The sequence below is a fragment of the Mustela erminea genome, chromosome 9 (genome assembly GCF_009829155.1).
Source record: "Mustela erminea isolate mMusErm1 chromosome 9, mMusErm1.Pri, whole genome shotgun sequence".
Classification (NCBI taxonomy): domain Eukaryota; kingdom Metazoa; phylum Chordata; class Mammalia; order Carnivora; family Mustelidae; genus Mustela; species Mustela erminea.
The window spans coordinates 8,906,846-8,933,609 of NC_045622.1; the positions used below are offsets into that span (position 1 = coordinate 8,906,846).

The window sequence follows — 26,764 nt, forward strand, 5'->3', positions numbered from 1 at the left end:
CCAGAGTCTTAGGATCAAGTCCTGCATCAAGCTCCCTGCTCAGTGAGGAGTCTTCTTCTCCTCTGACCCTCTTCCCTCCCATGCTCTCTCTCTCTCTCAAATAAATAAATAAAATCTCGAAAAAACAGAAGAGAAATGGGTAGGTGTTAGATATTTTTGTCTATCTTAGCTGTCAATCTATCATCTATAACCTGTGAAACCTCTGTAGAGTTTAACTTTTGTGTAGGTTAATTTATAGTTTTGGTGAGTGAGTGTTGGCTTTCTGCAGGTTGTTGGTCTCTACCTCTCGTATTTACACATGTGATGAATGTTATAATGAATACTGCAGGTTTGTTTTTTACTGGCTCAAGGTACCCTGAAACTTCGTCACTCAGGTTTCTCTCTCATCTTTCTTACCTGATCTAGGATAGGGTTTTATCCTTTAAAGCTGTTATAGTACACAGCAAACACCCTTTTAGGTAAAATGTTTCAGCAAATGGGTAAACTGACTCAGCAGGGTTTTTTTGTCCATCCATCTATTTTGATCATTAAAAAAAGATTCCTATTTAAAATTGTGTCTGCTCTCTATACTTTTTTGGTCTGTTTTTTCTTCCCTTAGCAACGTATTAAGATACTATAGTTAATTATTTCTTGTGTCAAGAAACATTTTGCCGAACCGGCTGCATAGAATTCTCCTAAGTAGGTGTACCTATCTTTTTAAAAACTATTTACTTGTTAATATGGTTGACAAAAAAATATATTTCATAATAAATTGACTCTATTAATCAAGTAGATAACTTTGTAACTAGTTCATAATATGATAAAAACTTACCATTCTGAATTACATATTCTAAAATAAGTAGTCATGAGACCAGTGGTTCTTAGCCTTTAGTGTGGCTAAGAATGTTCTGGAACACTTCTAGCTATATAGATTACTGGGCTTTATCTTCAGAGATTTTGGTTCAGTAGACCTGAACTGGGGCCAAGAATCTGCATTTTAACCACCCCCTTATGCCTAATCTTGGCGCCTGTGAACAAGGTCTCAGGTGATTTTGGTGTAAGTGACTCCTGGATCTTTGAGAAAACTTGCCCCCAGTCATCAGAGGCTATCTTGTTACTTTGCCTCAATTTGCTATTACACAAAGTCCTGAAGAGTCTTCCAGAGTTAGACTCACGGTATTGGGGAGGTAATTTTTCTGGGCTTTCCTTTGCAGAGGATGTTTCCTGGGTATCTGTCTGCCTTGCTGAGGGCTTCACAACTTGTGGTTAAAACAGTTCATTAACTAAGAGTGGTTAAATTTAGTGAATTGAGTCTTGTCACTTAATCCAGCTTCTGAGATGGGTAGCTCTTCTCTTTACCATCTCCTAGCCTCAACTGAAACTGAATTTTCTTTACTCTTCCCTCTCCTCCTCCTCCTTTTTACTTGATGATTTAGTCCAGTGAGGAGTTTTTGAACTGGAACTCAAATGTACATGTACCTGCAGGGAACTTCAATACCTAAGTTGTATTTGGAGGAAATGTAGTTATTCTCATAGTAAAGTGCTTGCCAGTAATTTCTATGGTTAAGAAGTAAAAAGCTTTTAATTGTTTTAGCCTTTCCATATATTTTTAAAGGACTTTTAAAAATGAACAAGAATCCTCTAAACATTAATCAATCCAGCTAGTTTTTAGTACTAATTAAATATATGTAATCAGTTAGATGGTATTCTGATACTCTTGAACTGTAGAGCTTGTCTTTTATCCCTTTTTTTTTATTTTAAAGATTTTTTTATTTGACAGACAGAGATCACAAGGGAGCAGAGAGGCAGGCATAGACAGAGGGGGAAGCAGGCTCCCTGCTGAGCAGAGAGCCTGATGTGGGGCTCGATCCCAGGACCCTGGGATCATGACTTGAGCCGAAGGCAGAGGCTTAACCCACTGAGCCACCCAGGCGCCCCGGTATTCTGATACTCTTGAACTGTAGAGCTTGTCTTTTATCACTTTTATAGCTCATCACTGTTAATATATCATGAGTGCTCAGAACATACCTATATCCCCGACTCACACCTCTCCAGTATTTTATATCCAGTTGCTTACTTGGTGTTTTTAACAAGATGTCTAATAGGCATTACAAAATTAATTTATCTAAAAACCAAACTTCTGAACTTCTTCCCTAGATTTTTTTCTGCTTAAAGTATTCCCCATCTCAGTTGATTCTTCATCCTTCCAGTTGCTCAGGATAATTTTGGAATCACCCTTCCCACCTGTCTCTCTCACATCCGTATCTAGTTGGTCAAAAAGCAATTGCAGCAGTGCCTTCAAAATAAATAAAAAATCCAGCCACTTCATATGACCTCTGCTGTTGGCACTCTGGTGTGAGTCCACCATCCTCTCTCATGTGAATTGTTGTAATTGCTTTGTTGGGTCCGTTATCAAAGGAACGAGACTGAGACAAAGTTACGCAAAGCCTTATTGTATGTCAAGCATTAGAAGTTAGACTTCTAGGCAGCCAGGGCCACCTCTGAAGAGAGTGACGCCCCTAGATGTTACAGGCTAGTTTTTATAGGGTACAATTGCAGACCTCTACATATGTGGGTTTGGCTGATTGGATGTCTCCTACCTGTGTGTTTTAGTAACGGTTACCTGGAACCGATACTAGTAACTGTTGAGGCGTTTATTAAACAACAAAATGGCCTTGTTTTAGGTATGTGTTTTAGTAATAACTACCTGGAACAGATATAAACAAAATGGTTTTGTCTTAGGTGTGTGTTTTAGTAACAGTTACCTGGAACTAATATCAATAACTGTTGAGGCATTTATTAAACAACAAAATGTCTACCCAGGCAACATGGAGTCACTAGGGCTAAGTAGGCCCAGGCAGGCCCCAAAGGGTTAACATGTTTTAACGTGGAATCGACCCCAACAGTTTCTTAACGGGTCTCCGTGCTTCTGTCCTGCATCAGCTCACGCTCAGCATATCAGCTAGTTATCCTTTTAACCCCCCACCTTGTCTCCTTAGATTCTTCTCCTTGTTTATTATAACAGGGCCACACTGGCCTCCCTACTGTTATTTGAACACTCCAGACTTACTCTTGGCTGAGAATCTTTGCATTTACTCTTCTTTCTGCCTGGAATGTGATTCTCTAGGTGTCCTCAAGGCTCTCTTTCTCACCTCCTCCTGGTCTTCCTCAAATGTCACCTTCTTGGTGAAGCCTTCTCAGATCACCATATCAAAAATTGCAAAGAGTGGCCTCCATCTTACTCCTGATCCCAGTTCCTTGTTTTATTTTTCTTTGTAGTTCTTATCATCATCTTATACTTTATATTTTTACTTATGAATGCTTTATTTGGACTTCATCAGAGAAGAGCCTTTTGTATATTTGCACACTGCTGTATAGAACTGTCTGGAAGATAAACTTAGGACACTCATAAGAGTGCCTGGAATGTAGCTGGCACTCAGTAGGTTGTTGCTGAACAAATGAGTAGAGAACTGTATCGTTATTTTGTTTCAAAAGAAGCTCAGCGATTGCAAAATTCTGTAGGCTATCGATCCAGTTTTTCAGGACCAGCATTGGCAATTTTAATACCAGAAATATAATTTGAGGTGATCTCAGTATTTGTTTATTCATTGAATTACTTTAAAAAATGTTGTTAATTAACCTGTCAATAGCTATTTGTACTGTGCCTATTGAATGCTAAGTCCTTGCTTAGTACTGAGGTTGCAAAGAGGAATCCATTTCTGCCCTTGAAGAACCAGTGTACTAGAAAGGAGATAAACAAGCACAAAATTATAGTTCAGTAAGATAAGTACTGTAACTGTATAGGATATAATCAGGGCATAGAGGAGGGGCACCAAATACCTTTGGGGTGGGGAAGACTTGGAGTGCTGCTTGAGGAGTGGTTGCCTGAGCTGATGAAGCAGTAAGATGAACGACTGCATGAATGCATTGATGAGAAAGCACGAGACAGGACTTGGAGAGACCCCAGGGATCCAGAGGACTGGAGAGAAGAAGGGGGTGTAAGGGCACATGGAGACTGTGGTTGTAGCGATGGGGGAGTGGGGAGGGGACAAGTAAAATTTGAGGATTCCTGGCTGGTACCTAATCTTTTGCTGTAGAGAATGAGTTCATCTTCAGGGAGTGAGAGGGTAACCTTTTGAGAGCATTAAAATGCAATAAACATAGCTATTAATCATGAAAAAAATGCAATAAACTGTTGGTTGATTACTTTGTGTGTATTGCTTTAAAACATTCCCTGATGTGACTTTCATAAAATTAGTATTTTTTTTAATCCAAGACTTTGTTTGAAATAACCTTTTATGAAGTATGGATATCAGGCATATGTTGTATAAATCTCTTAACTGCTTTTGTGTAGTCCATGAGCTCGAGGGTTGTCTTTTATTCTAGAATGTGTGTAAAACAAGACAGGACTCTGTTTTCCAGGTTCTTGCTATAATGTTATTCGGGTTCCTCCAGAGAGGGTGGATCTTGGGGAGACACTCCACGGAGCCCAGGTGATATGCTCTATTGCCTCCGCAAAGAGGATGAAACCTTCTTACTACCATAGCTTTGGTAAGGCCAGAGATAAGATAAATTACAGTGGCATCTGCCTTAATGTTGGTGTAGCAGAAGAACTGTTTTGGGCAAATACTATGTCTATACGGCTTCTCAAAGTATGCTGATAATGAGACCAAGGCTGCATTTTAATGCCAGTGAAGTTTATTCTGTTTAGTCGCATACTTCTTATCCTGGGCAAATGACTGCTTAAAAAGACATATTTATTTTAATGCAGCAATTATTTAAAAATTGACAACATCAGGAGTGAACCATAATGTAAACTATGGACTTTGAGTGCTTCTGATGTGTCCTTATGGGTTCATCAGGTGTAACAAATGTACCAACCATTCTGTTGGGGGTGTCGATAATAGGCAGGCTCTGCATGTCTGGGGACAGAGGGTATATGACAAGCCTCTGTACCTTCCCTTTAATTTTGTTACAAAACTAAAACTACTCTAAAAAAGGTAAAGTCTTAATTTAAAAAAAATCATTTGACCGTAAAAAATTGACAGAATTCAAAATTTAGGTAACTTTAAGCCACAGGTAATAATCATCCATGAAAAAGTCTTGATTATATTTCTTGGGAGAAATTTTTATTCTGTTCCACTGGTTTAGCTCTTTCTTGGAATATTTATTTTCTACATTCTAAACTTTTATAGCCAGTCTCCTCCTGAATCCTTACCTTCAATATAAATAGCAAATGGAATACAGAATAAACACCTCGATCGCAAATGACGCTTTAATATTATGCTTCTTTACTTTATTCCAAAATAATTTGAAAAGAAAAACAGGAAAGATAAAAAGCAAGCTGAGGGCATTCACCCCAAGCTGTTCTAAATAGTTCCCCTTTTTATGTAGGAACAAGAAATATGTAAAGCAAAGCTGGGAAATAGTGAAGGATTATTTCTGGCTGGCTTTTGTTTAGGTCAGCAGTACTATGTCTAGACATCAGATAAGTCCCCGTAACTGTCACATTTCAGAGAACTCTTAATTGCCAGATAACATTTTATTATTTGCTGGAACCTTTTAGGAATGACAAGGAACTATATAATCTTCATTGAACAGCCTCTAAAGATGAATCTGTGGAAAATTATCACTTCTAGAATTCGGGGAATGGCCTTTTCAGATGGAATAAGCTGGGAACCCCAGTATAATACACGGTTTCATGTGGTGGATAAGAACACTGGACAGGTGGAGTATTTTGAGTATATTCATCATGAAAATGATTGGACATAAAGACACATTTTCCTGTGGTTGATTTTTACCTTCCCTGGGCATTGCTTGTGCAAGACTCTTTTAATCAAGGATATTACCTTCTTCCGTAGAGTAGGTATGGCTAGCTCACTTATTAGTTAATACAGTGAGTTCTGCATATTAGCAAGTTGTAAGAAATGGTTTTACACTTTTAATTCTCTGCCTTAACTAAAGTGGCATGTAGGAAACCTTTGCATTTTAGCATGGATTTTTCCATATCGTAGTATTTGCTAAGGAGAATGTTGTTCATGCAGAGGTCTTGTAACTTTTGCACTGTTACTTTAATTGCTTACTTCTGTGGCTTCTTGATATGTAAATGTGATAATCCTACCAAAGTCCAAGACATGTTGGTTAAATGCCTTTCTATACTTCTGGTTAGTAGTTCTATTATATTTGTCTTCTTTTAGTCTTTTTAAAGAGATAATATCCTAAATTTATTGTACCCTAATTTCATTACAACAGTCCTATTTTTGGTAATGAGTGCATTTTTTCAAAGCGTTCATCATAAGCTAATTAGTAGCAGTATTTTCTATTTAATCATACAAGATAGACTCTAGGATTTATTTATCCCTCAAAACATTGGGCCATACTTCATCAGGACTTTTAAGTTTGTTGTAACCGTTGATTGGTTTGTATCAGATAGCCCAGTTCATTGTTTAATATGCGACGTGACAGCTAAACAAGGATGCTTAAATCAAAATGTCTTTCTACATTTCGAATTCTACTTTTTACACTTACTAGGCCTGTCATTTAAAGGGGAGGGAATCTTTTTAATTTAAACTTTGTGGATCTGTCCCCTAAAAAATATATATATATATATAGATAGATCTATCTATCTATCTATCTAGATATCTATGGATCTATCTATCTATCTAGATATCTATAGATCTATCTATCTATCTATCTATCTCTTTTTCACTGTTTGTATTTTCCCTGCAGCTGCTTCCAGGAATGTACTACAGTAAACCTTTTGTTACTTTTCATCAAATCAATGCCTTTGAGGACCAGGGCTGTGTTGTACTTGATTTGTGCTGTCAAGATGATGGAAGAAGCCTGGAAGCTTACCGACTACAGAATCTTAGGAAAGCTGGGGCAGGGCTTGATCAGGTAAACATCTCTGATTTTTCAGGTTCTGGTTGGCTTTGGAATTAGCTGTTTCTCTTGCTTCTTTGGCAGATAAGGAGAATGGTTTTTGAAGCATTGAAGACACAGCTTTATCGTTTACTTATTTAATACTTAAAAATAATTTGAAGTACTTACTTAATACCTAATAAATAAAAAGTATAGTAAAGAAAACCAAGAGATGGATTGCAGACAATCCAAGAACTCTGGACCCTGTACCTCAGCCATATTCCCAATTTATACACTACTGTTGTTGTATATTTTATTTTTCTCTCTATTAAACCCTGCAAGGCAGTATTGCTTTATGTGATCATGGTTCCCCATACTACCCATTTACCCACTTCTGTACCTTTCAGTTGCTCTTAATTCTTCCCTGTCTTGTGAGCTTCCATGTGGAAGCATTTTCCTGACAGAAGAATATTTTTTTAGTATTTCCTTTAGTTCAGATACGCTGCTAATGAAATCTATATTTTTGCCCATAAAAAAAGTCTTTGTTTTACCTTCTTTCTTGAAGGATGTTTTCATTGGATAAAGAATTTTAAGTTGTTAGTTATTTTCTTTTGACACTTAAAGATAGTTGATTGTATTCTGATTTCTATTGAGAAATTAGTAGTCAGTCTAAGCCTTGCTCCTTTGAAGTTGATCATTTTTCCTCCTCTGATTTTAAAATCTTCTCTTTGATTTTCTGTAGTTAGTCCTATGGTATCTCTTAATATGGCTTTCTTTTTGTTTATTTTATGTGGGTGTTTTTAGGAATACTTGAATCTATGGTTTGATGTCTTTCATTCGTTTTTAAAAATGTCACCTATTATTTCTTCAAATATTACATTTGGGAAATCCTTTCTCTTCTGCCTGGGACTGCAGTATACATATGTCACTCCTTTTCACTCTGTCCATCTGTTGCTTATGTTCTGTTTAGTATTTACCATCCTTGTGTCTCTCTAGGCATCTCGTTTTGGATATTTTCTTATCTATCTTACAGTTCATTCTTTCTTCAGCTTTGTCTTTTCTGCTATTAAACCCTGCTATTAAGTTCTCAAACACTTCGCATTTTTCAGTTTTAGAATTTTAATTTAGTTCTCTTGTTATAATTTCTAGTTCTCTGCTACATGCTCAGTTTAAGAGGATTTCCTCCAACATATTCAGAATACTTAAAGTCTGATAGCTTCTATTATCTGGATCCCTTGTGGCTTTGTTTCTGTTGTTTGTTATCTTGTTTTGTTTTGTTTTTTATCATGCTCTCTCATCTTTTCATGTGCTCACTTATTTTTATTGCATACAGAATATTGTGTTTGAAAAATCGTAGAGCTATTTTGAGATCCAGGATGGTATTATGTTCTTCCAGAGAAAATTTTACTTGCTTCTGGCAGATTGCTAGAGTTCATGATCAGTTCCAGATAGCCTTCAGTGTAGTTACAGGGATTGAAATATTGTGAAGCGGGGTATAGTCCCTGAAAGAGATGACTATTCCTTGTTTATTCTTACTCTTAGGTGCTGACTTAAGGGGTCCTGACCCAAAGAACTAGGGGTTTATCAGGACTTCTCCTTTTTGGCAGTCATTGAACTCCTCCTTTTGTCCCTCTAGTTCGCCAAAAGTGTCAAAATCTCTACCCACTGGGGTCAAGTGGTGGGGGAGTTATCTTTAAAAATTATCTTTAAAAATAGGTAGCATGAAGGATCTTGGTGGTGATTTTGTATCTTGAGTATGGTGGCGATCATGTGCATTTACATGATAAAATTGCATGGAACTAAATACACACACACACACACACGTGTGTGTTGAACTGGTGAAATCTGAATAAAATTGGTGGATTATATCAATGTAATTTTTCCAGTTGTGATATTGTACTGTAGTTATGCAAGATATTATCATTGGTGAATCTGGATGAAGGATACATGTGATCCGTCTGCATTATTTCTTCTCCTTTTTTCTTTTTTAAGATTTTATTTATTTATTTATTTGACAGACAGAGATCACAAGTAGAGAGGCAGGCAGAGAGAGAGGGGGAAGCAGGCTCCCCGCTGAGCAGCGAGCCCGATGCGGGGCTTGATCCCAGGACCCTGAGATCATGACCTGAGCCGAAGGCAGAGGCTTTAACCCACTGAGCCACCCAGGCTCCTCATTATTTCTTTTTTATGTGACAAAATATACATAACATAAAAATTACCATTTCAACCATTTTTAGGTGTTCAGTGGCATTTGTACATGAACAGTATTGTGCAGCCGTACCCACTATCTATTTCCAGACTTTTTCATAATCCCGAACAGAAACTCTATCCATTAAATAACAAGTCCCTATTCCCTCCTCTCTCCAGACTTTTGGGAACCTCTATTCTACTTTCTGTTTCTATGCATTTGCCTACTCTGGGTACCTAATATGAATGGAATCAGACAAGATTTATTTTTTGTGTGTTGGCTTATTTTATTTAGTGTAATCCTTTCGAGGGTCATCCATGTTGTAATATGTATCAGAATCTCATTCCTGTTAAAAGTTAAGTATTTCCTTGTATATCTATATTACATTTTCTTTATCAATTCATCTGTTAGTCGACATTTGGGTTGTTTTTCACCTTTTGACTATTGTGAATAGTGTTGTTGTGAATGTTGGCATACAAATATCTATTTGAGTCCCTGTTTTGAATTCTTTTTGTATACCTGAAGTGGAGTTGCTGGATCCTATGATAATTCTATATCTAACTGTTTTGAGGAACTGCAGACTATTGTCCACAGCAGCTACGCCTTGCACAGGGGTCCAGTTTCTTCACAGTTTTACCAGCACTTGTCATTTTTGTTTCTGTTTTTGTTTTGTTTTGTTTTTGACAATAGCCGCATAGTGAGTGTGAAGTAGTATCTCATTGTTATTTATTTATTTAAGATTATTTATTTATTTATTTGAGAGAGAAAGAGAGCATGAGTGGAGAAAGGTCAGTGTGAGAAGCAGACTCCCTGCCGAGCAGGGAGCCTGATGCGGGACTCCATCCCAGGCCTCCAGGATCATGACCTGAGCCGAAGGCAGTTGCTTAACCAACTGAGCCACCCAGGTGCCCTCGTTGTAGTTTTGATTTGTATTTCTCTAAGGACTAATGATGTTTAGCATCTTTTCATGTACCTACTGGCCATTTGTATATTTTTGGCGAAATGTTTCTTCTAGTTTCTTGCCCATTTTTTTTTCTTGCCCATTTTTTAATCAGTTGTTTATTTTTTTGTATTATTTCATGCCAATCTGCAGTGATCTGAAGATTAAAAAGTTTAATTAAAAAAAAATTCTTTCATTTTCTCAACCTTTCAGCTGCCTTTTTCCTGGAAGCAGCTGATATCCTGAGGGAACAAATTTCCCCCATATCTTGGTTACCTGTGGGTTTCCTTCTCCCTCCAAATCTCTGCCCTACTGATGATCTTCACTGGCTTTTTAGTTCACCACTGCCTTTGCACAGCTGTTCTAAACATTTGTTCAGCTTCTTTAGCTATTCTCAGTGGGATAGTTGATCCACATTACCTAGTTCACCATTACTGGCAGTCTCTTATTGTTCAGCTGTGGTTTTACAAAAGGGAAAAAAAATTTTTTTTTAAAGATTTTATTTATTTATTTTCCAGAGAGGGAGAGAGAGAGAGAGAGTGAGCAAGCACAGGCAGGCCGAGTGGCAGCAGAGGCAGAGGGAGAAGAAGGCTCCCCTCCGAGCAAGGAGCCAGATGTGGGACTCGATCCCAGGATGCTGGGATCATGACCTGAGCCGAAGGCAGCTGATTAACCAACTGAGCCACCCAGGCATCCCGACAAAAGGAAAAAAATGTTTAAATAAATTTAAAATTAATTTTAAAAACTCTAACTCTTTGTGAAGCTTAAAAATAGCACTAAATCTTTACTCCGTAGAAATACTCTTGTGTGAGATGGAGATGATATGGACCAGGTGTGTGAGGGGAAATGGCACCGTTTGCCCTCATCTTACAGTATTTCAAGAGAAGAAATCATGTGTAAAGCATTCTCATTGTCAGGAAAAAAACAAAAACAAAAACAAAACCACTTATTAGAGTCTCCAGCTTAAACATGACCTCTGCAGGGAGGTTGTGTTGGGGGTCCTCAGAGCCACCTTTGGTTTGATGATTCACTAGGATGGTTCACAGGCTTAGAAAAACCAGCAAATGAAAAGGTGCATGGGATGAGGTCTAGAGAAAACCGCCCAGTACGCCCTTCCAAGTCCTTTCCAGTGGAGTCACACAGGACACGCCTGATTTCTCTACTACTTGTGATAACCTGTGTGAAATGTTGCGTGCCAGGGAAGCTGATTGTCCAGGGTTTTGCTGAGGATCAGCATATGGGCACAAAGCCCCTACACACCCTCAGTTAGCAAAGCTCCATACGCCCACAGGCCAGCAGTGTTCCTTATAAATCACACTATTATTATAAACTGTCTGCACAAACTAGTGCAGTGTGACTCAAGACCTCAGGCATGCAGAACCACTCTTGGGAGACAGAACATTCCAAGGGCTCAGTTCTCAGGTGTCAGCCAAGGACCAGTCGTGAAAACAGACCTTTCTTGAGAATGTGCCACATTTTAGCAACCCAGTCCTACTAAGTTGATGCTTTTCCATGCAGAGATATATTATGACTAAACGTGAAGAGGGAAGCACTCTGTTACTCTGTAGGCTCTCACCCTGCAGTATGTTTCTTACCGGTACTTATTACTACCAGACCTTGGGCTATGTAATCATTTGTTTATTTGACACTAATTCAATAATATGTATTTTAATTTTTATTTATTATCATCCATTCTCCACTAGAATGTGAGTTCCATGAAGCCAAAGACTTTGTTCACTCTTGCATTCCCAGAGTCTAAAATGGTGCTTTGCCTATCGTAGGTACTCAACAGATATTTGGGGAAAAATGAATAAATGAAAGTTTATCACTTATGCGATTACTTAGGAATGCCAATAAAGTTGACTGGGTATAAATTATTGGGACGTGCTGTTATCCCATGAATGACATTTTCTCATCTATTTCTTTGTCTCTCCTAAACAGGTCTATAATTCAGTAGGCAGATCTTTCCCTCGGCGGTTTGTTTTGCCCTTACATGTCAGTTTGAATGACCCTGAAGGAGAGAACCTCAGCCCATTGTCCTATTCTTCAGCTACTGCTGTGAAACAAGCTGATGGAAAGGTATGCTTTGAAAGACATTAGATGGACTTTGAATTGTTACTTTATTCCTTGGCTGTTCTCCACAATGTTTGGTGCCCAGTAAATCTGAAACCATTCAGCTGAGCAGGGTAAGGTCACACGAACTGCAGGGTAAGAACGGGGTAAGGTCACAGTGGGAGGGAGCACTGTGTTTACCTTTCCTTTTATCTTTTCAAACAGATAGGTGCAGTTTTCTAATGTTGTGGCATGTCTAAGTATTTGAGATTGGTATTGATTATCTTCACCTTTTAGGTAATTTGCATTTACCCTACACATGTTACTGTGTAGCTCTCAGTGTTTCAGCTTTAGTAGAATAAAAAGTCCACTTCCCCCTTGTATGCCATCTGACAGCCTAGTCACAAAACCTGATGATCTTTTTTTTTTTTTTTTTTTTGAGAAAGAGAGTGCATGTGGGCAAATGGGGAGTGCAGAGGGATAGAAATCTGTCTGTCTTTCTTTCTTTCTTTTTTTTTTTGTTAACATATATTAGTTTCAGAGATAAGGGATTTATCAATTGCATATAACACCCAGTGCTCATTATATCATGTGCCCCCCTTCATGTCCATCACCCAGTTACGCCATCCCCCCAACTCACCTCCCCACCAGCAACCCTCAGTTTGTTCCCTATAATTAAGAGACTCATATGGCTGGTCTACCTCTCTCATTTCATCTTATTTTATTTTTCCTTCCCTTCCCCTATGACTCTCTGTTTTGTTTCTTAAATTCCACGTATGAGTGAAATCATATAGTATTTGTCTTTCCCTGACTGACTTATTTCATTTAGCCTAATACCCTCTAGTTCCATCCGCATCATTGTAATGGCAGGATTTCATTCTTTTGATGGCTAAGTAATATTCCATTGTACACACACACACACACACACACACACACACACACATTTACCACATTCTTCTTCATCCATTCACCTGTTGATGGACATCTTGGCTCTTTCCATAGTTTGGCTGTTGTGGACATTGTTGCTATAAACATTGCAGTGCATGTACCCCTTTGAAGGGGTACATACTATGTTTGTATCCTTTGGATAAATACCTAATAGTACAGTTGCTGGGTTATAGTGTAAGCTCTATTTTTAACTTTTTGAGGAACCGCCATACTGTTTCTTAGAGTGGTTGCACCAATTTGCATTCCACCAACAGTGTAAGAGGTTCCCCTTGGGGAGAATCTTAAGCAGGCTCCACACTCATTGCAGCGCCTGACGTAGTGCTCAATCTCACAACCCTGAGATCATGACCTGAGACAAAATCAAGAGTCGGATGCTTAACTGACTGAGCCACCCAGGTGCCCCAAAACCTGATAATCTTTCATGCATTCATACATATGATGGAAAGAGGGACAGTGGGAAAAAAATGACTTAGAGTCTGAGTTCCCAAGCCCTGTCACAAACTCTCAGCACCTTCACTGACCTACCTTGCATAAAATAAGTGAGAAAGTAAGCAATTACTTCAAATCTTTTTGGGACCCCTTTTAGATTTGGTGCTCTTATGAAAATCTACATCCTGAGGATCTGGAGGAGGAAGGAGGTGTTGAATTTCCCCAGATCAACTATGGCCAATTCAGTGGCAAAAAGTATCGTTTCTTCTATGGCTGCGGCTTTCGGCATTTAGTGGGGGATTCTCTGATCAAGCTTGATGTGGTGAATAAGACACTGATGGTAATGAAAATCTTTTTCCCTTTCTGAACTCTTTTAAAAAAAAATATTTATTTGAGAGAGACTGAGAGAGCCTGAGTGGGCTGGGGAGGGGGAGAGGGAGAGGGAGAAGCAGACTCTTGCTGAGCAGAGAGCCCTACCCAGGACCCTGAGATCATTACCTGAGCTAAAGGTAGATGCTTAACTGACTGAGACCCACAGGTGCCCCTTCCTCTCTGAATTTTTAAAAGACCTGTTCTGCACTTTGAATTAGTTTCTGTTTTGTTAAAGTAGCTCTTGGGATTCTTTAATATTTAGGCAGCTCAGCCATTTACTTTTATTAAGTTTGAGAACCATGGAATCACCTAGGCAAGGGGTATATGCTGTCTTGGGAATCTTAAATGAATCACAAGCCCAGAAAAACAAGTCTCTGCTTGGTGTTATTTTTAGAGAAATCATGGGGTTCAGGTTATTGGGACACTTATATTTCAGGTCTATGGGAAATTGTAATCACACAAATTGTGTTTGGTGGTGATAGAGTCTGCAGCTGCAAAAACACCCCCCACCCCCCAGTTCAGTGAGCCTGATTCTCTAACTGTTAGAATGCTGTACTGACCCATATTCATGCTAGAAGTGACAAACGCCAAGGAACCTTCTTGCTCATAATTAACTTTCTATCAAATACTTTTTTGGGGGGACTTCTAGATTTGGAGAGAAGATGGCTTTTACCCTTCGGAACCTGTGTTTGTTCCCGCACCAGGAGCCAGTGAAGAAGATGGTGGGGTTATTCTCTCTGTGGTGATCACCCCTGACCAGGTAGGTGTGTTTCCGCATCACTAGTCAAAGAGGTAGCAAGGAGACTTCTGAGGATTTTATTCAGTGATGCTGTCAGTTTTTTATTCCAATGCAGCACGTTTTCCCTTTTCTTCCTCTCCTCATAGGTACATACTCTTTTATTATAATCTGTGCCGTATTATTTAAGGTTCTATTTATAGAATCATCCTCATACTATACATTTGCACAGAAATTCATTTACAGACGACTTTCACACATGTCACCTTATTTACTCATCAGAACAGCTTTGTTAGATACCATTTTATGGATGTGGAATTTGTAACTTAGAGAAGTTGGGAGAGCTGGTGTAAGATCTCATAATGGTAAAGCCTGTGTTTAAATCTCAGTCTTCTGATGTCTAGTCTGATGTTCATGCCACCGTCTGTGCTGCCAGTTTCATCTGAGTGCCCCAAAAGTCTTATGTGGTGAGCCCTGGTGTCTCAGCCCATGATGTCTTAACTTCTTGTCGAAGGCAGTCTTGTGGCAAATAGGTTGAGTACCAGCTTTGTGGCTGGTTGAGTACCAGTTATTAGCGGCTGCCTGGAGTGTAGGATTCTGAGGCTTTTTAAGGGTTTGATGAGAAAAGTGCCACGATGGATTACTAATATCTCTCATGGGCTTAGGAGGACTTTGTCCCCATACCATGTACTTGCCACTCCTCTAATTACACCAGGGCAAATATCGGTCTGCCTTGTAATGCTGCCCTTTGTACAGCTCCAAAGTAACACAAAATGGAAGCATTTCTAATTTGGAAGAAAAAATTTCTGTGTCTCTTAGGAGATTGAAAAGGGGCAGAAAGGATCCTTAAACTCCAAGAGATTCTAGGAAGGTAACTAATATAAACAACTTAATTTCTTCACTCTAACTATGAACTTCTTCGCCATAATGTCCTTCTGAGGCTTGTCTGGCCATTCAGCAAACATTTAGTCAATGAATGGATAGTCAAGTCACAGTGTTAGGTGCTGAGGATACAGAGGAAGAGGCATAAGACACGATCAAAAGAATTTTCAGTATTGTCTTTCTGTTCTAGAATGAAAACAATTTTCTCCTGGTCTTGGATGCCAAGAACTTTGAAGAGCTGGGCCGAGCAGAAGTGCCTGTGCGAATGCCTTATGGGTTCCACGGTACCTTTGTAACAGTCTGATGGAACAACTCGGAACACTGGAAACTAGCTTTAAACGGCACCTTCCCTTCCAAACCATAGACACCCGGTTTTAAAATTTCTATTAAAAACAGAATTCTTGTGGGACGCCTGGGTGGCTCAGTGCGTTAAGTCTCTGCCTTTGGCTCGGGTCATGATCTCAGGGTCCTGGGATTGAGCCCCGCATCAAGCTCTCTGCTCAGCGGGGAGCCTGCTCCCTCTCTCCCTCTGCCTGCTTCTCTGCCTACTTGTGATCTCTCTCTCTATGTCAAATAAATAAAAATCTTTAAAAGACAAAACAAAAACAAAAACAGAATTCTTGAGATAATAATGGTTTTATAGTTTCTTAGAGCTCTTTCTTAAAAACATTAAGCAAGTATTGATACAACCTTTTGAAGAGAGTTTTAAATTTATATTTACTAGATAGATCTTCCACTAGATAATAAGAATACATGAAAGGAAACGTAGAGATTTGTCATTACTACCACCAGATAGCGTGGGTGACAGAGGTCCTCACACTTGAGAGGAAAAAATACACATAATCGTAAATAGTAAAATATGAGCTCTAAAAAGCACCTTGTTTTTTCTGTCACAGCCTGCCTATTAGCACAGGTTCTAGGGCTCACAGAGGAGGGGAAGCCAGCTGTGTCAGGCTTAGAGGCTTTCTTCCAAACTGGTTTTCCGCTGTCCACAGACACCACAGCAGTTCAACCACCAACTGCCACCTTTTGTCCTGCCCCTAGCTAAGCCTTAGGAAGGTGTTTTGTCGAAAGTTACTAAAATCAGGCATTTTTTCTAATCTCCATGTGTATAATTCTCCAGAAACTGGTAAGTTCTTCATTCAGTTGGGCAACAGGTGGCACTAGAGGCCATATAATCTCCCCATTTCTAACCACCCCACGCCCAGTTTTACCAGCTGCCCAAATCCCCCTACTTCTGTCACTTAAACCACACTCTTGCCAACAACTTCAAGATCTCATGTTCCCTTTTCCTTCAGGTATACTTCCTCCCTCTGCTTAACTCTAGCCTCGGGCCAGTTAAGCCTCCTAGATGCCTAGTTCGGGGCATCTGTGAACTCAGGGTTAGGCTCATGCACAGCCCCAGACCAGCATAGCCAGTTTCTTCCCAGTATCTTCAGGAGTTATTACAGACATCATAAACCCTGTCCTTTTCAGTGAAGTGTTCCCGCAGGTACAAAAATGCCACAGGTAATGGCTTATATTGTGGCAATAAAGTGAAAGTTCTACGTTTTGTGTCTGGCTTGATGAAACAGAGAACAAAAGCAGCAGGTACCAGAATGACGGGAAGATGCATAAATACAGCTAATACACCAGATGTGGGAGCTTCGAGGCTGAAGTCATTGTAAGAGAATGTAAATATATCTCACAGAAATCCTAAAAAAGGCATTGTACTCCCCCAGACCAGACATGGAAGATTGATTTAGATCTTATCTGGATCTAAAGGGTGGAGGAGATTCTAGCTGACATCTGTGAAGCATGTAGAGCTGATAATGTCTTTCCTCTATAAATTCCATCCTAATCACGGGGAGTGAAGTTCAAACATATAAAGGTAAGCGGTATAATTAAAAGATTTTGGCCCATGGATGGCCAGATTCTGCTGAGGTTCTTGAAGGAGAAGACAAAAAAGAACCAATGGTATTTTGTAGTATGCCTATGCCTGGTAATCCAGTGCAGAGAGTTCTGGTAAAATTGAGTGAGCATATGACTAAGTTTCAAAGCCTGGGCAGGGCCTCTTCCTGTCCCTAAGCCCAGCTCATAACTCATCAGTGTCCAGAGACTTAAGGAAAGGGAGTATGTGGTGCATAAGGAAAGGAAAAAGGGACTAGGGCTTCTTGTGACTTTCTCTTAACTAATGACATCTGCAAAAACCCTATTCTAAATAGAGTCACGTTTTGAGGTACTAGGGGGCTCAACACATTAATTTGGGGGGACATGGCTGAATCCATAAAGGATCACTGAGGGTAAATGAGGTAAGTATCCTTAATAAAAACATTTAGAGAGCTCTGCAAATGTAATGCCATATTTTACTGAAGTAACTACAGTAATTTCTCAGAAATTCCTTTGGTTTGTATTTTGATTCTTAAGACTTCATTTGGAATGAGTCAAGTATTTTATCCCTGATGTGGTCAGTGCCCCGGAAATACTGTTTTATTGTAAGTTATCTTGGATGAATAATTCACTTATCTGGGCCCATGTTTTCCTGTCTATGAGAGGACTGAACTAGATAGTGTCTATCTCAGGTATCTCCCAAGTTTATCTTTGACGTTCTTCACAGCCCAACGGGGGAGAGAATAAAAATATTTGAAAATGTGTTAAGAACGTTTGCTCCATGACCATAATTTCATGCAGAACATAGTATGTAGCTGGAGACAGGAGACATTTGAGAGAAATCACCATTTGGGGACTGTATGCCTGCCACTCTCATGATTTAATCTATCCTTCCCAGTATCTGGAACACTGCCAGCCTCATGGTTAGCTATTAATTATTTAGTGAGCTAATAAATGGAGAAAAGAGGTGCACAATACTGGAACTACATATTCCTTTTAAGTAGGTGTAAAGAAAAAGAATTGGTTCACTCCAGAGGTGACAACGTAGGACAGAGAATCACTAATGTGTGTGTGTTCACACTGTGATAAGTGGCTTCATGTACACGGATGATAAAGCTTGACAATTTTCCTCAGTAGGAAAAATCTTTACAACAGTCTGAAAGTAGTAGTGTTTCCGGAAGCAACCTGCTCCCACACGTGCTCTCAAATTCCCGCTCCCTTTAGGTTGGGCTCAGCCAGTGGAGGTTATTGTAACTAGGGCTTTCTGGAAGGGAGTGGCAGGAGCCACTCCAAGAGCTCTCTCCAAGTACCCAAAGTGTGCCCAGGCCTACGTGCCCAGCAGTCAGTATAATGAAAGACACTAAGGCTCCACCCACCTTTTCCGACGGGCCGCTGGGAGGTTTGCCTAGCTTATCCCAACTCCGCCTATCCAAGAGGGTCACAGTGCGGGGCGCCTTACTACCTCCAGACCAGCAGAGGGGGCCAGTCGCAGCGCGGAGCCGAGAGTGCGTCCCAGGACGCCGGCCGCACTGCGCAGCCGCGGGACGCGCTGCCGCCCAGCCCCGCCGCCCGCCGAAGAAGGAGGCGAGGCGATGAGCATGGCGGGCGCCGGCGAGGGCGGGCACCCACGGGCGCGAGTGTCCCGCCTCGTCTCCTTCAGCGCGACCCACCGACTCCACAGGTGGGGGTGCACCCACAATGCCCACGGTGGGAGCGGGGCCCGGGTGCGGAAGCGCAGGTGTGAGAACCGACGCGCGCCCCCGGCCGCCCTGGCGCCACGGTGACGGTGACAGCTGGAGTCGACCAGAGGAGGCCGTGGAGGCGCGGTGGCAAACAGAGCCGACCGCAGAGGGCACGGCCCTGCGTGCGGAACCCGAAGGCTCCCCCGCTGGCTTGCTGCCCTGGAGCAGCTCCGGGGTCGCTCCACGTTCCTTAGAGATAGCGAAGGGTTGCAGTAGCTCCCAGAGCAGTTCGCCTAGCCCGGGTGACACAGTGTCAGGGAACATTCGGCAAGTGTGAGCTGCCGTGAGGTGCCAGGAGTGCTAGTCATCGTCACCAGTACCACTGCAGCAACCCAGGTGTATACCCTTCTTACCACAGGGGTCATGAACCCAGGCGTTCGCTTTCCTAAGGCAGCCCTGAGAGCAAGGAGCACTGCCGGGGTTGGGATCCGGAGCATGGACTGCTTGACGGCACTGCGGAGTCGATGTGGGGAGTTGTGCCTCTCATGAGCAAGCTCCGCTCTCAGCATACGTCTCCCTGTCTGTAGAACGAGGACAGTAATTTCTAACAAGGGCCATCCATTCATTCACTGGGCAGGTGTTTGTGGCGAGCGTGTCAGGTCTTGTGCTAGGTGGCGGGGATGCAGCAGCGATCAACGCGCACCTGACCCCGCCTTCTGTGCGAAGTGCACCATCTGGCCAGTTTTGTTGAGGGCACAGTGAGATAATTTTGTGCTATGGCTTTGTGAACCGTAGCATTCTAAGTGTAAGTGGATGGACAGGAGGAGGGGAGGGGGGAGAAGAGAGACTCAGAAAGGAAGGGGTGGGGTAGGGGCGCCTGGGTGGCTCAGTGGGTTAAGCCGCTGCCTTCGGCTCAGGTCATGATCTCAGGGTCCTGGGATCGAGTCCCGCATCGGGCAGGGAGCCTGCTTCCTCCTCTCTCCTCTCTCTATCTCTCTGCCTGCCTCTCTGCCTACGTGTAATCTCTGTCTGTCAAATAAAATAAAAAAATCTTTAAAAAAAAAAAAAAAAAAAAGGAAGGGGTGGGGTAATAGTACCTTCACACATAGAAGGACTCATTGAAGATGCAGGGTTGATTGGACAGTTATAGACATAAAAATTAAAAATTTTTTTCTGCCCAGAACTACAGTTGAGTATTGTAATTTTAAATTTTTACCTAATTTGGATACTGCTCTATGGATTGGTGAAGTCAGTGGGCAGTAGTTCAGGCATAATCATGCAAGATTGTTAAAGAGGAGATGTAGTAGATCATGTAATTATTTTTAAGAAGAAATGAGATTTTTAAAAAGTTATTTTATTTTTTCAGTGTCCCAAGATTCATTGTTTATGCAGTACCCCCAGTGCTCCATGCAATCCGTGACCTCCTTAGTACCCACCACCAGCTCACCCAATCCCCCACGCCCCCCCCCCAACACCCTCAGTTTGTTTCTCAGAGTCCACAGTCTCATGGTTCGTCTCTGTCTCTGATTTCCCCCAACTCACTTCTCTCCTTCACCCTAAGCCACTTGAAGACAAGCATCTTTTATCATTGTGTGTCCTTGCTTCGTTCAGTCCATGTCTACTACGTAATGGATACCCAGTAAATGTATGTTGAGTTGAAAAATCCAAGGCCTTGAGCAGATAGATCAGTTGGAATCTTGCTGTGGAACAAGGGTTGTGGACTTTGTTTACACTCATTTGTACATTACGGTAGCCTAATGAGGGGACATACACTGGTTCCTGACAGAAAGTGGAATAAGGAAATCAAGTTGATTTATGACTCTCCATTTGGTGAGCTAAAGTAATAAATTGTGAAGCTTTTCAAAGGCTAGAGCAAATAATAAATGTAGGGATCAGGGAAAGTGTCTGAACTTGTGTCATGTTAATTTTTTTTTTTTTTTTGGTCAGCAAATCTCTGAGTAATGAAGAAAATTTGAAGCTGTTTGGGAAATGCAACAATCCAAATGGCCATGGGCACAATTATAAAGGTGAGAGAAACTGATGAAATTTTAGCCCTTTCAATAAGGATGAAAGTGTGATCAGCAAATAGAGTCTTAATGAGTAAGAAACTTTATGGACAAAGCATCTTTGAGCCTTAAATGAGAAGTTACATGGAAGCTCAGAATGAAGAAAATCTGTTGCCTTGGTTGGATGTGTCTTAAGTTTCATCTTGCAAGTATCTGCTCTGTTAGAGATAATGAATGGTTTAAACAATCCACCCCCCCAACCCTTGGTGTTTGTGTGCATAATGAGATTCTTTTGGCACCTACTTCCTTCTCATTAGGTATTGCTCAGACTAATGTTAAAATTAGATTGCATTAAAAACATTAGATTGTATTCTTTGAGTAAATAATGATTGACAAAAGGGAGATGTTGGCTAGGAATACGCTGTATGGCAGAAAAATATGTTGAGTCTAAAATTGCCTGCAGTGTTCCAAGAAAATAATTTATGTGAGTATACAAGACTTAATTCTTTGAGATAAGGCTGGTATCTCAAAAAACAGTTCTGTAAGCAATGGAGTATCAACAGCATATAGTTTGGTAGAGTAAAAAGATTCAAAAGATGTCAGAAGATCAGAATTTCTAGTTTAGTTACCGCTATACAACTATGATATAAGTATCATAATTGATCTATGATATTTATCATTTTTAGTTTGCTCACTTATCATGTAATACCTAATGGTGTTTATATGGAGCTGAAAAATAACACTAATTTGTAAAACTAGTTTGTAATCACTAATCACTTAGTGATTATCACTGATCACTGATAACTTAGTGATCACTGCTAATCACTAGTTTGTAAAACACTCTGATCATCACTTTTCACATGGTTCATACAAGCACTTTATTAACTAACAGAACATTACCATAAACTATATATATTTGTGTGAGTGAAGGGATAAGAATTTTAGGCCCTGTAATGATTTTGCTTGCTGAGAAAGTTCCTGCCCAGTGTTGATCCAGCTTGGTGTGTAGCTGGATGTCTTTCTGTACATTTTTTACTTTTGCAGACAGTGATCGAGCAGCATCTCAATTCTACCTAGTGGACATTCCTACCTAGTGCATTGACATCGTAAGCTGAATGTACACCCTTTCTGGCCTTGGCTGGGCTGTTCTGCTTAGCCAAAGCTCTTGCTGAGCTTCTCTGTCTTAGCTGATCTTGCTTTGGTTGATAAAACGATCTTAACTAACAAAACAGCAGTTTGAGGGAAAATAATAATAGATCTAACACTTAAGTTATATTGTTAAGGTGCGCTTGGGTGTTATGTGTTGAAAGTCATGTGGTTTTTTTGGTGTTCTGTTTTCTTTCCCATAGTTGTGGTGACAGTGCATGGAGAGGTACGTGCTGAAAAGATCTGTGTGATTTGTGCAGATTGTGGGCCCTCTCAGCCAACGCGATGGATTCTGTGTTGAAAAGTTCTGTTCAAATCAATATTGCTTCATTGTTGTCCTTTGTGTATGGTGAGCTGCTACTGTTCTAGGCCTTTCCTCTCCCAAAGGGTTATCTTTAATCTGCTCTATGTGGACAGGTAGAAGAGCAGGACCATGAAAGGGGTTCCTGGAGCACCTGGTGTTTCCTTACTGAGATCGATGAATGTCCTGGGGATGAAGGCAGATGTGGGCACGATTTTTGCACATTGTACAGCCTTTAATAATTTAACAGAGGTTTAAATATGAAGAGCATATGATGCTAACATTCACCTTTGTTTACTCTTTAGATTGATCCTGTTACAGGAATGGTTATGAATTTGACCGACCTCAAAGAGTATATGGAGGTAATGTCATATTGGTTGCTTATTAGGTACTGTCCTCTAGGTGTATTTGATACCTCCCCATTACCTCCCCAACCAAGTATCTCCAGAGGTTCCATGACCTTGTGAATGGATTTGGGTGTGGGAGTAGGGAAGTCGTTGGAAGAATTACTCTCATGTTTTTCTAAAGTTGCTTGGGTGATTTAAAGGAAATAAGTCACAGTTATATTGCAGTGATGGGAATAGCAGTGACAGGCTCATCTTGTATGTCTTGCTGGTGTATCCTCATTCCCTCCGTTTAACAAATTCTGCCTTTCTTTCAAGATACAGCTTTTTCCTTGAAGCTTTTCTTTCCTTCTCTGGATTTTCTTTACGCCGTTGATCATAGATTTAACACTACCCCGTGTTACTCACTCTAGTTTTATCATAAACTCACTGAGGCAGTTTACCATAGGGATAACACAGAAGAAGGAGTTCAATTAGTGACTTGTTGACCATATCATTTTAGAAATCCTGCATTGTCAGAGACTTTAGAGATTATCCAGACCAACTTTTCATTCCATAGATTAAGATTGAGAGAGCCAAACAGTTCACTGATATGCCTTAGGTTGTGGGGTTAGTCTTTTACAAAGTTGGGAACGGACTTCCTCCTATCCAGCTTTATTCTTATTGTTCCATCATTTTACCTCTTTGTTTGGTTTTTCTCTTAAACTCTGCTCCTTACTCTTTTTTTTTTTTTTTAAGATTTAACTTTATTTAACAGAGATAGAGAGCACAAGCAGGGGGTGAGGTAGGCAGAGAGAGAGGAAGAAGCAGGCTCCCTGCTGAGTAGGGAGTCTGACACGGGGCTCGATGCCAGAACCCTGGGATCATGACCTTAGCCAAAGGCAGATGCTTAACTGACTGAGCCACCCAGGTGCCCACTTTGCTCCTTACTCTTGTTCTAAAATCTGACATTTGTCTCATAAAAATGCTGTTAATGATCATTACTGCTTCTATGGTACTTATCATCCATATATTCAGCAACTTTGCCCGCTCTGCCTGTCTTTGAGCTAAGTACCAGTATAGAGGTGACTGTGACATAGCCCTTATCCACAGAGTGCTCATGTTACCTTTTTAGGAGGCAAACAATAGTAAGTGCTCAGTAAGTTTCAGTTGAATAAGTAAATCAGGGGTGCCTAGGTCACTCAGTCAGTTGGGCAACCAACTTTTGATTTCAGCTTTGTTCATGGTCTTGGGGTCCTGGGATCAGCCCCGAATCAGACTCTGTGCCTAGTACGGAGTCTGCTTCAGAAATCTCTTTCTCCCTCTGCCTCTCCTCCCACTCGTGTGCGTGCATGCTCTCTGTCTCTCATAAATAAATAAATCTTCAGAAAAAAAAAAAGAATAATCAGTGAATGAACAGATAGCAGTATGTTTCAGGTACTTTAGGAAAGCTATAAAGACAGAGTTTTTACATTTACTGGGGACATAAAATATATATGCACAGAGTGTTGTACAATACAAGACAATAGTGTAGGAGATGTGAAGCATCCCATGCAGACATATGACCACGTGCTGGAGGAGAGGTTCTTTGTAGAGAAGTCTTCCCCACTTTTTGTACCTGAGGGATACCGTGTAGCTCATAAAGTCAGAAGGGGCCTTTGGAAGAAGCTTCAAAAGAAAAGTTGGGACCTGAATTGGGATCAAAGAGAAAATAGGTATTTTCTTGATATCCATGTTGGAACTGCCTTTCATTTGATCTGTTTTAAAGGCTATTCGGTTTAAGGCTTAACTGTTTTTTTTAGGGGTGCCTGGGTGGCTCAGTGGGTTAAGCCTCTGCCTTCAGCTCAGGTCATGATCCCAGGGTCGTGGATTTAGCCCCACATTGGGCTCTCTGCTCAGCAGGGAGCCTGCCTCCACCTCTCTCTCTGCCTGCCTCTCTGCCTACTTGTGATCTGTGTCTGTCAAATAAATAAATAAAATCTTAAAAAAAAAAAAAGCTTAACTGTTTTCATATGGTTCTGGTTTTACTCAAAAAATGATTACTATTATTATTAATGTGCCCTTCTGAGAAACGTACCATTGGGAAATTAGAATGTTTCACAAATGCTTAGATTTTGTACAATAGCTGAAAGTAAAAAGTGAGAAAAATAAGGCAATTACTGTTCTTGCCACTGACAAAGGAAAACGTTATGTTAATATATACATGTATTAGGAAGCAATGGTCTTCACATACTTTTATATTTTTTTCTCCTAAGAGTCCAAGATCTTTCTTAAATTACTCCTCATAGCAGAAATTTAGAACTACTTATGGAGTTTAACTCTTAGACTGCTTTGTAAAATGGTACTCACAGGATCCTTGTCCTAATGACGTTGTGGCATTGGGCTGAAGAGAAGACTGTATGGAGAATTATTTTTAGTAATTAGTATTTTGGTAAGTTTTTGGACAGAATTCAAGAAGCGCTAAACTCAATTCTGAACCACAATGGCTGGTTACAAGAAAGCTCCAATGAATTCTCCTGATTTCTTACGTCTTTGCATTTAGTTAGTTAGTCATCATGGAGATCCGGGCCTTGCTTTATTTTTCAACTTTAAGTGTTGCTTAGTGAGACACATACAGAGTACTTAGAAGTACCGAGTTCGTGGCTCACTGATGAGGTAAGGTTTAGGGGCAAAGATAGAACACTACAGAATTTGAGCCCTAAATGGAACGAGTGGTGTTTTTTCTTCGTCTTATATGTAGGAAGCAATTATGAAGCCCCTCGATCATAAGAATCTGGATCTGGATGTGCCATACTTTGCAGATGTTGTAAGGTGAGTGTGACCAGCTTTCCTTAGTAGATAGTAAGAAAGAATAGTTGCTGTCAATTGCTGTGTGATTTCTGAAGTTTTGTTTAACATTATGTTTTAATTCTAGAATTTCTGTTCTCTATAAATATAAAAAATGAAATTTTATTTATTTGCCTTTGATCTTCTTTCCTTTTTTTTTTTCTACAGCACGACAGAAAATGTGGCTAAATATATCTGGGAAAACCTCCAGAAATTTCTTCCTCTGGGAGTTCTTTATAAAGTAAAAGTGTATGAAACTGACAATAATATCGTTGTCTATAAAGGAGAATAGCTTTTAGGGGTTAATACTGTAGAAAGACTAATTTCTTTCCATATTTGAAAAAGGTCTTTATATACCTTTGGACTATTACGAGCTCATCACATACTTGTTATACCTCCACATTGTGTTTGGAGTGCCTGACTGACTGAAATAATTGTGCGTAAGACCTGTTGTGAATTCAAATCTATCTTAAAACCAAACTTGTAAAACATCCTGAGTGTCATTTAGAGAGTCTTTTATTCATAGATTAAAAATCACTTCATTTTCAGTAAATTGTTTTGCGAAGTTTAAAAGCAAAATAAATCAATTTTTGTTTTTCCATTATCTCATTTTTAGTATTCATTTTTTTCTTGGTATAATATGAATGGCAAAAATGTTTGCAAGACTTATAGGAGGTGAAACTTAAAAAAAAAAAAAATACAGGTGACCACAGAGTCCAGAAAGCAAGAACATGTACTTCTTCCTTGATTGCTTCGCGGGTATGTAGGGACACAAATTTATTCAGTGAAAATCAGACAACAAATCACCTTGGTGATGTGTTGTTGGTGGATGTAGCAGGATCGGTGAAAATACCGCTTTAGTACACATTGTTCAGTGCATTTTGGCACGTCTTGTTGAACCAGGAATTGCTAGTGAGAAATAGCACGTTCTTTGAGCATTCGTTGGAGTATCATTGAACTATTTATTATATATATTTGTCCGTGTTTCCAGACCTTATGGCCACCTGAACAGTTTTAATTCAGAAAACTGAAGAATAATCACATATATGAAGTCCTATTAAATTAACCTGAAAAGGAATATATTATACTGTAATGTGTCTCTTATATACAGTTTTTCCTAATTTATCCCATTTTGTTCTGATCATTAAACTTACACCTCCTTAAGTTGAACTATATTCTTGGCATCTGGTATCTTCATGACTAAATCTGCAAGAAGGTATTTGC

The 26,764-nt window shown here is 40.1% G+C and overlaps 2 protein-coding genes across 11 annotated transcripts in view; both read left to right on the plus strand.

Annotated features, from left to right (window-relative positions):
• Positions 1-15,834, plus strand: part of BCO2 (beta-carotene oxygenase 2) — a 117,765-nt gene extending 101,931 nt beyond the window's left edge. For 9 of the 10 annotated variants that reach the window (XM_032357340.1, XM_032357339.1, XM_032357344.1 and 6 more), the window contains 7 exons: positions 4,402-4,530; positions 5,546-5,706; positions 6,709-6,876; positions 11,910-12,047; positions 13,555-13,737; positions 14,419-14,529; positions 15,578-15,834. In XM_032357340.1, the coding sequence (XP_032213231.1) occupies positions 4,402-4,530; positions 5,546-5,706; positions 6,709-6,876; positions 11,910-12,047; positions 13,555-13,737; positions 14,419-14,529; positions 15,578-15,691 (1,004 nt within the window). In that variant the 3' untranslated portion in view covers positions 15,692-15,834. The remainder of the gene's footprint in view (positions 1-4,401; positions 4,531-5,545; positions 5,707-6,708; positions 6,877-11,909; positions 12,048-13,554; positions 13,738-14,418; positions 14,530-15,577) is intronic. The other variant, XM_032357335.1, reaches the window with a different exon arrangement.
• Positions 15,835-18,770: 2,936 nt separating this feature from the next.
• Positions 18,771-26,144, plus strand: PTS (6-pyruvoyltetrahydropterin synthase). The gene is made up of 6 exons (XM_032359118.1): positions 18,771-18,937; positions 20,886-20,965; positions 22,294-22,316; positions 22,697-22,753; positions 25,455-25,525; positions 25,709-26,144. Exons 1-6 carry the CDS (start codon positions 18,849-18,851, stop codon positions 25,830-25,832), a joined length of 444 nt encoding a protein of 147 aa, XP_032215009.1. The 5' UTR covers positions 18,771-18,848; the 3' UTR covers positions 25,833-26,144.
• The last annotated feature ends 620 nt before the right edge of the window (positions 26,145-26,764 follow it).

What these genes read in the sequence shown, in the direction of transcription:
- PTS (XM_032359118.1), top strand. Translation starts at nt 18,849, where the DNA reads ATGAGCATGGCGGGCGCCGGCGAGGGCGGGCACCCACGGGCGCGAGTG. An exon ending in GCGACCCACCGACTCCACAG is followed by an intron (nt 18,938 to 20,885) that starts GTGGGGGTGCAC and finishes TTTTTTGGTCAG; the next exon opens with CAAATCTCTGAGTAATGAAG. An exon ending in CCATGGGCACAATTATAAAG is followed by an intron (nt 20,966 to 22,293) that starts GTGAGAGAAACT and finishes TCTTTCCCATAG; the next exon opens with TTGTGGTGACAGTGCATGGA.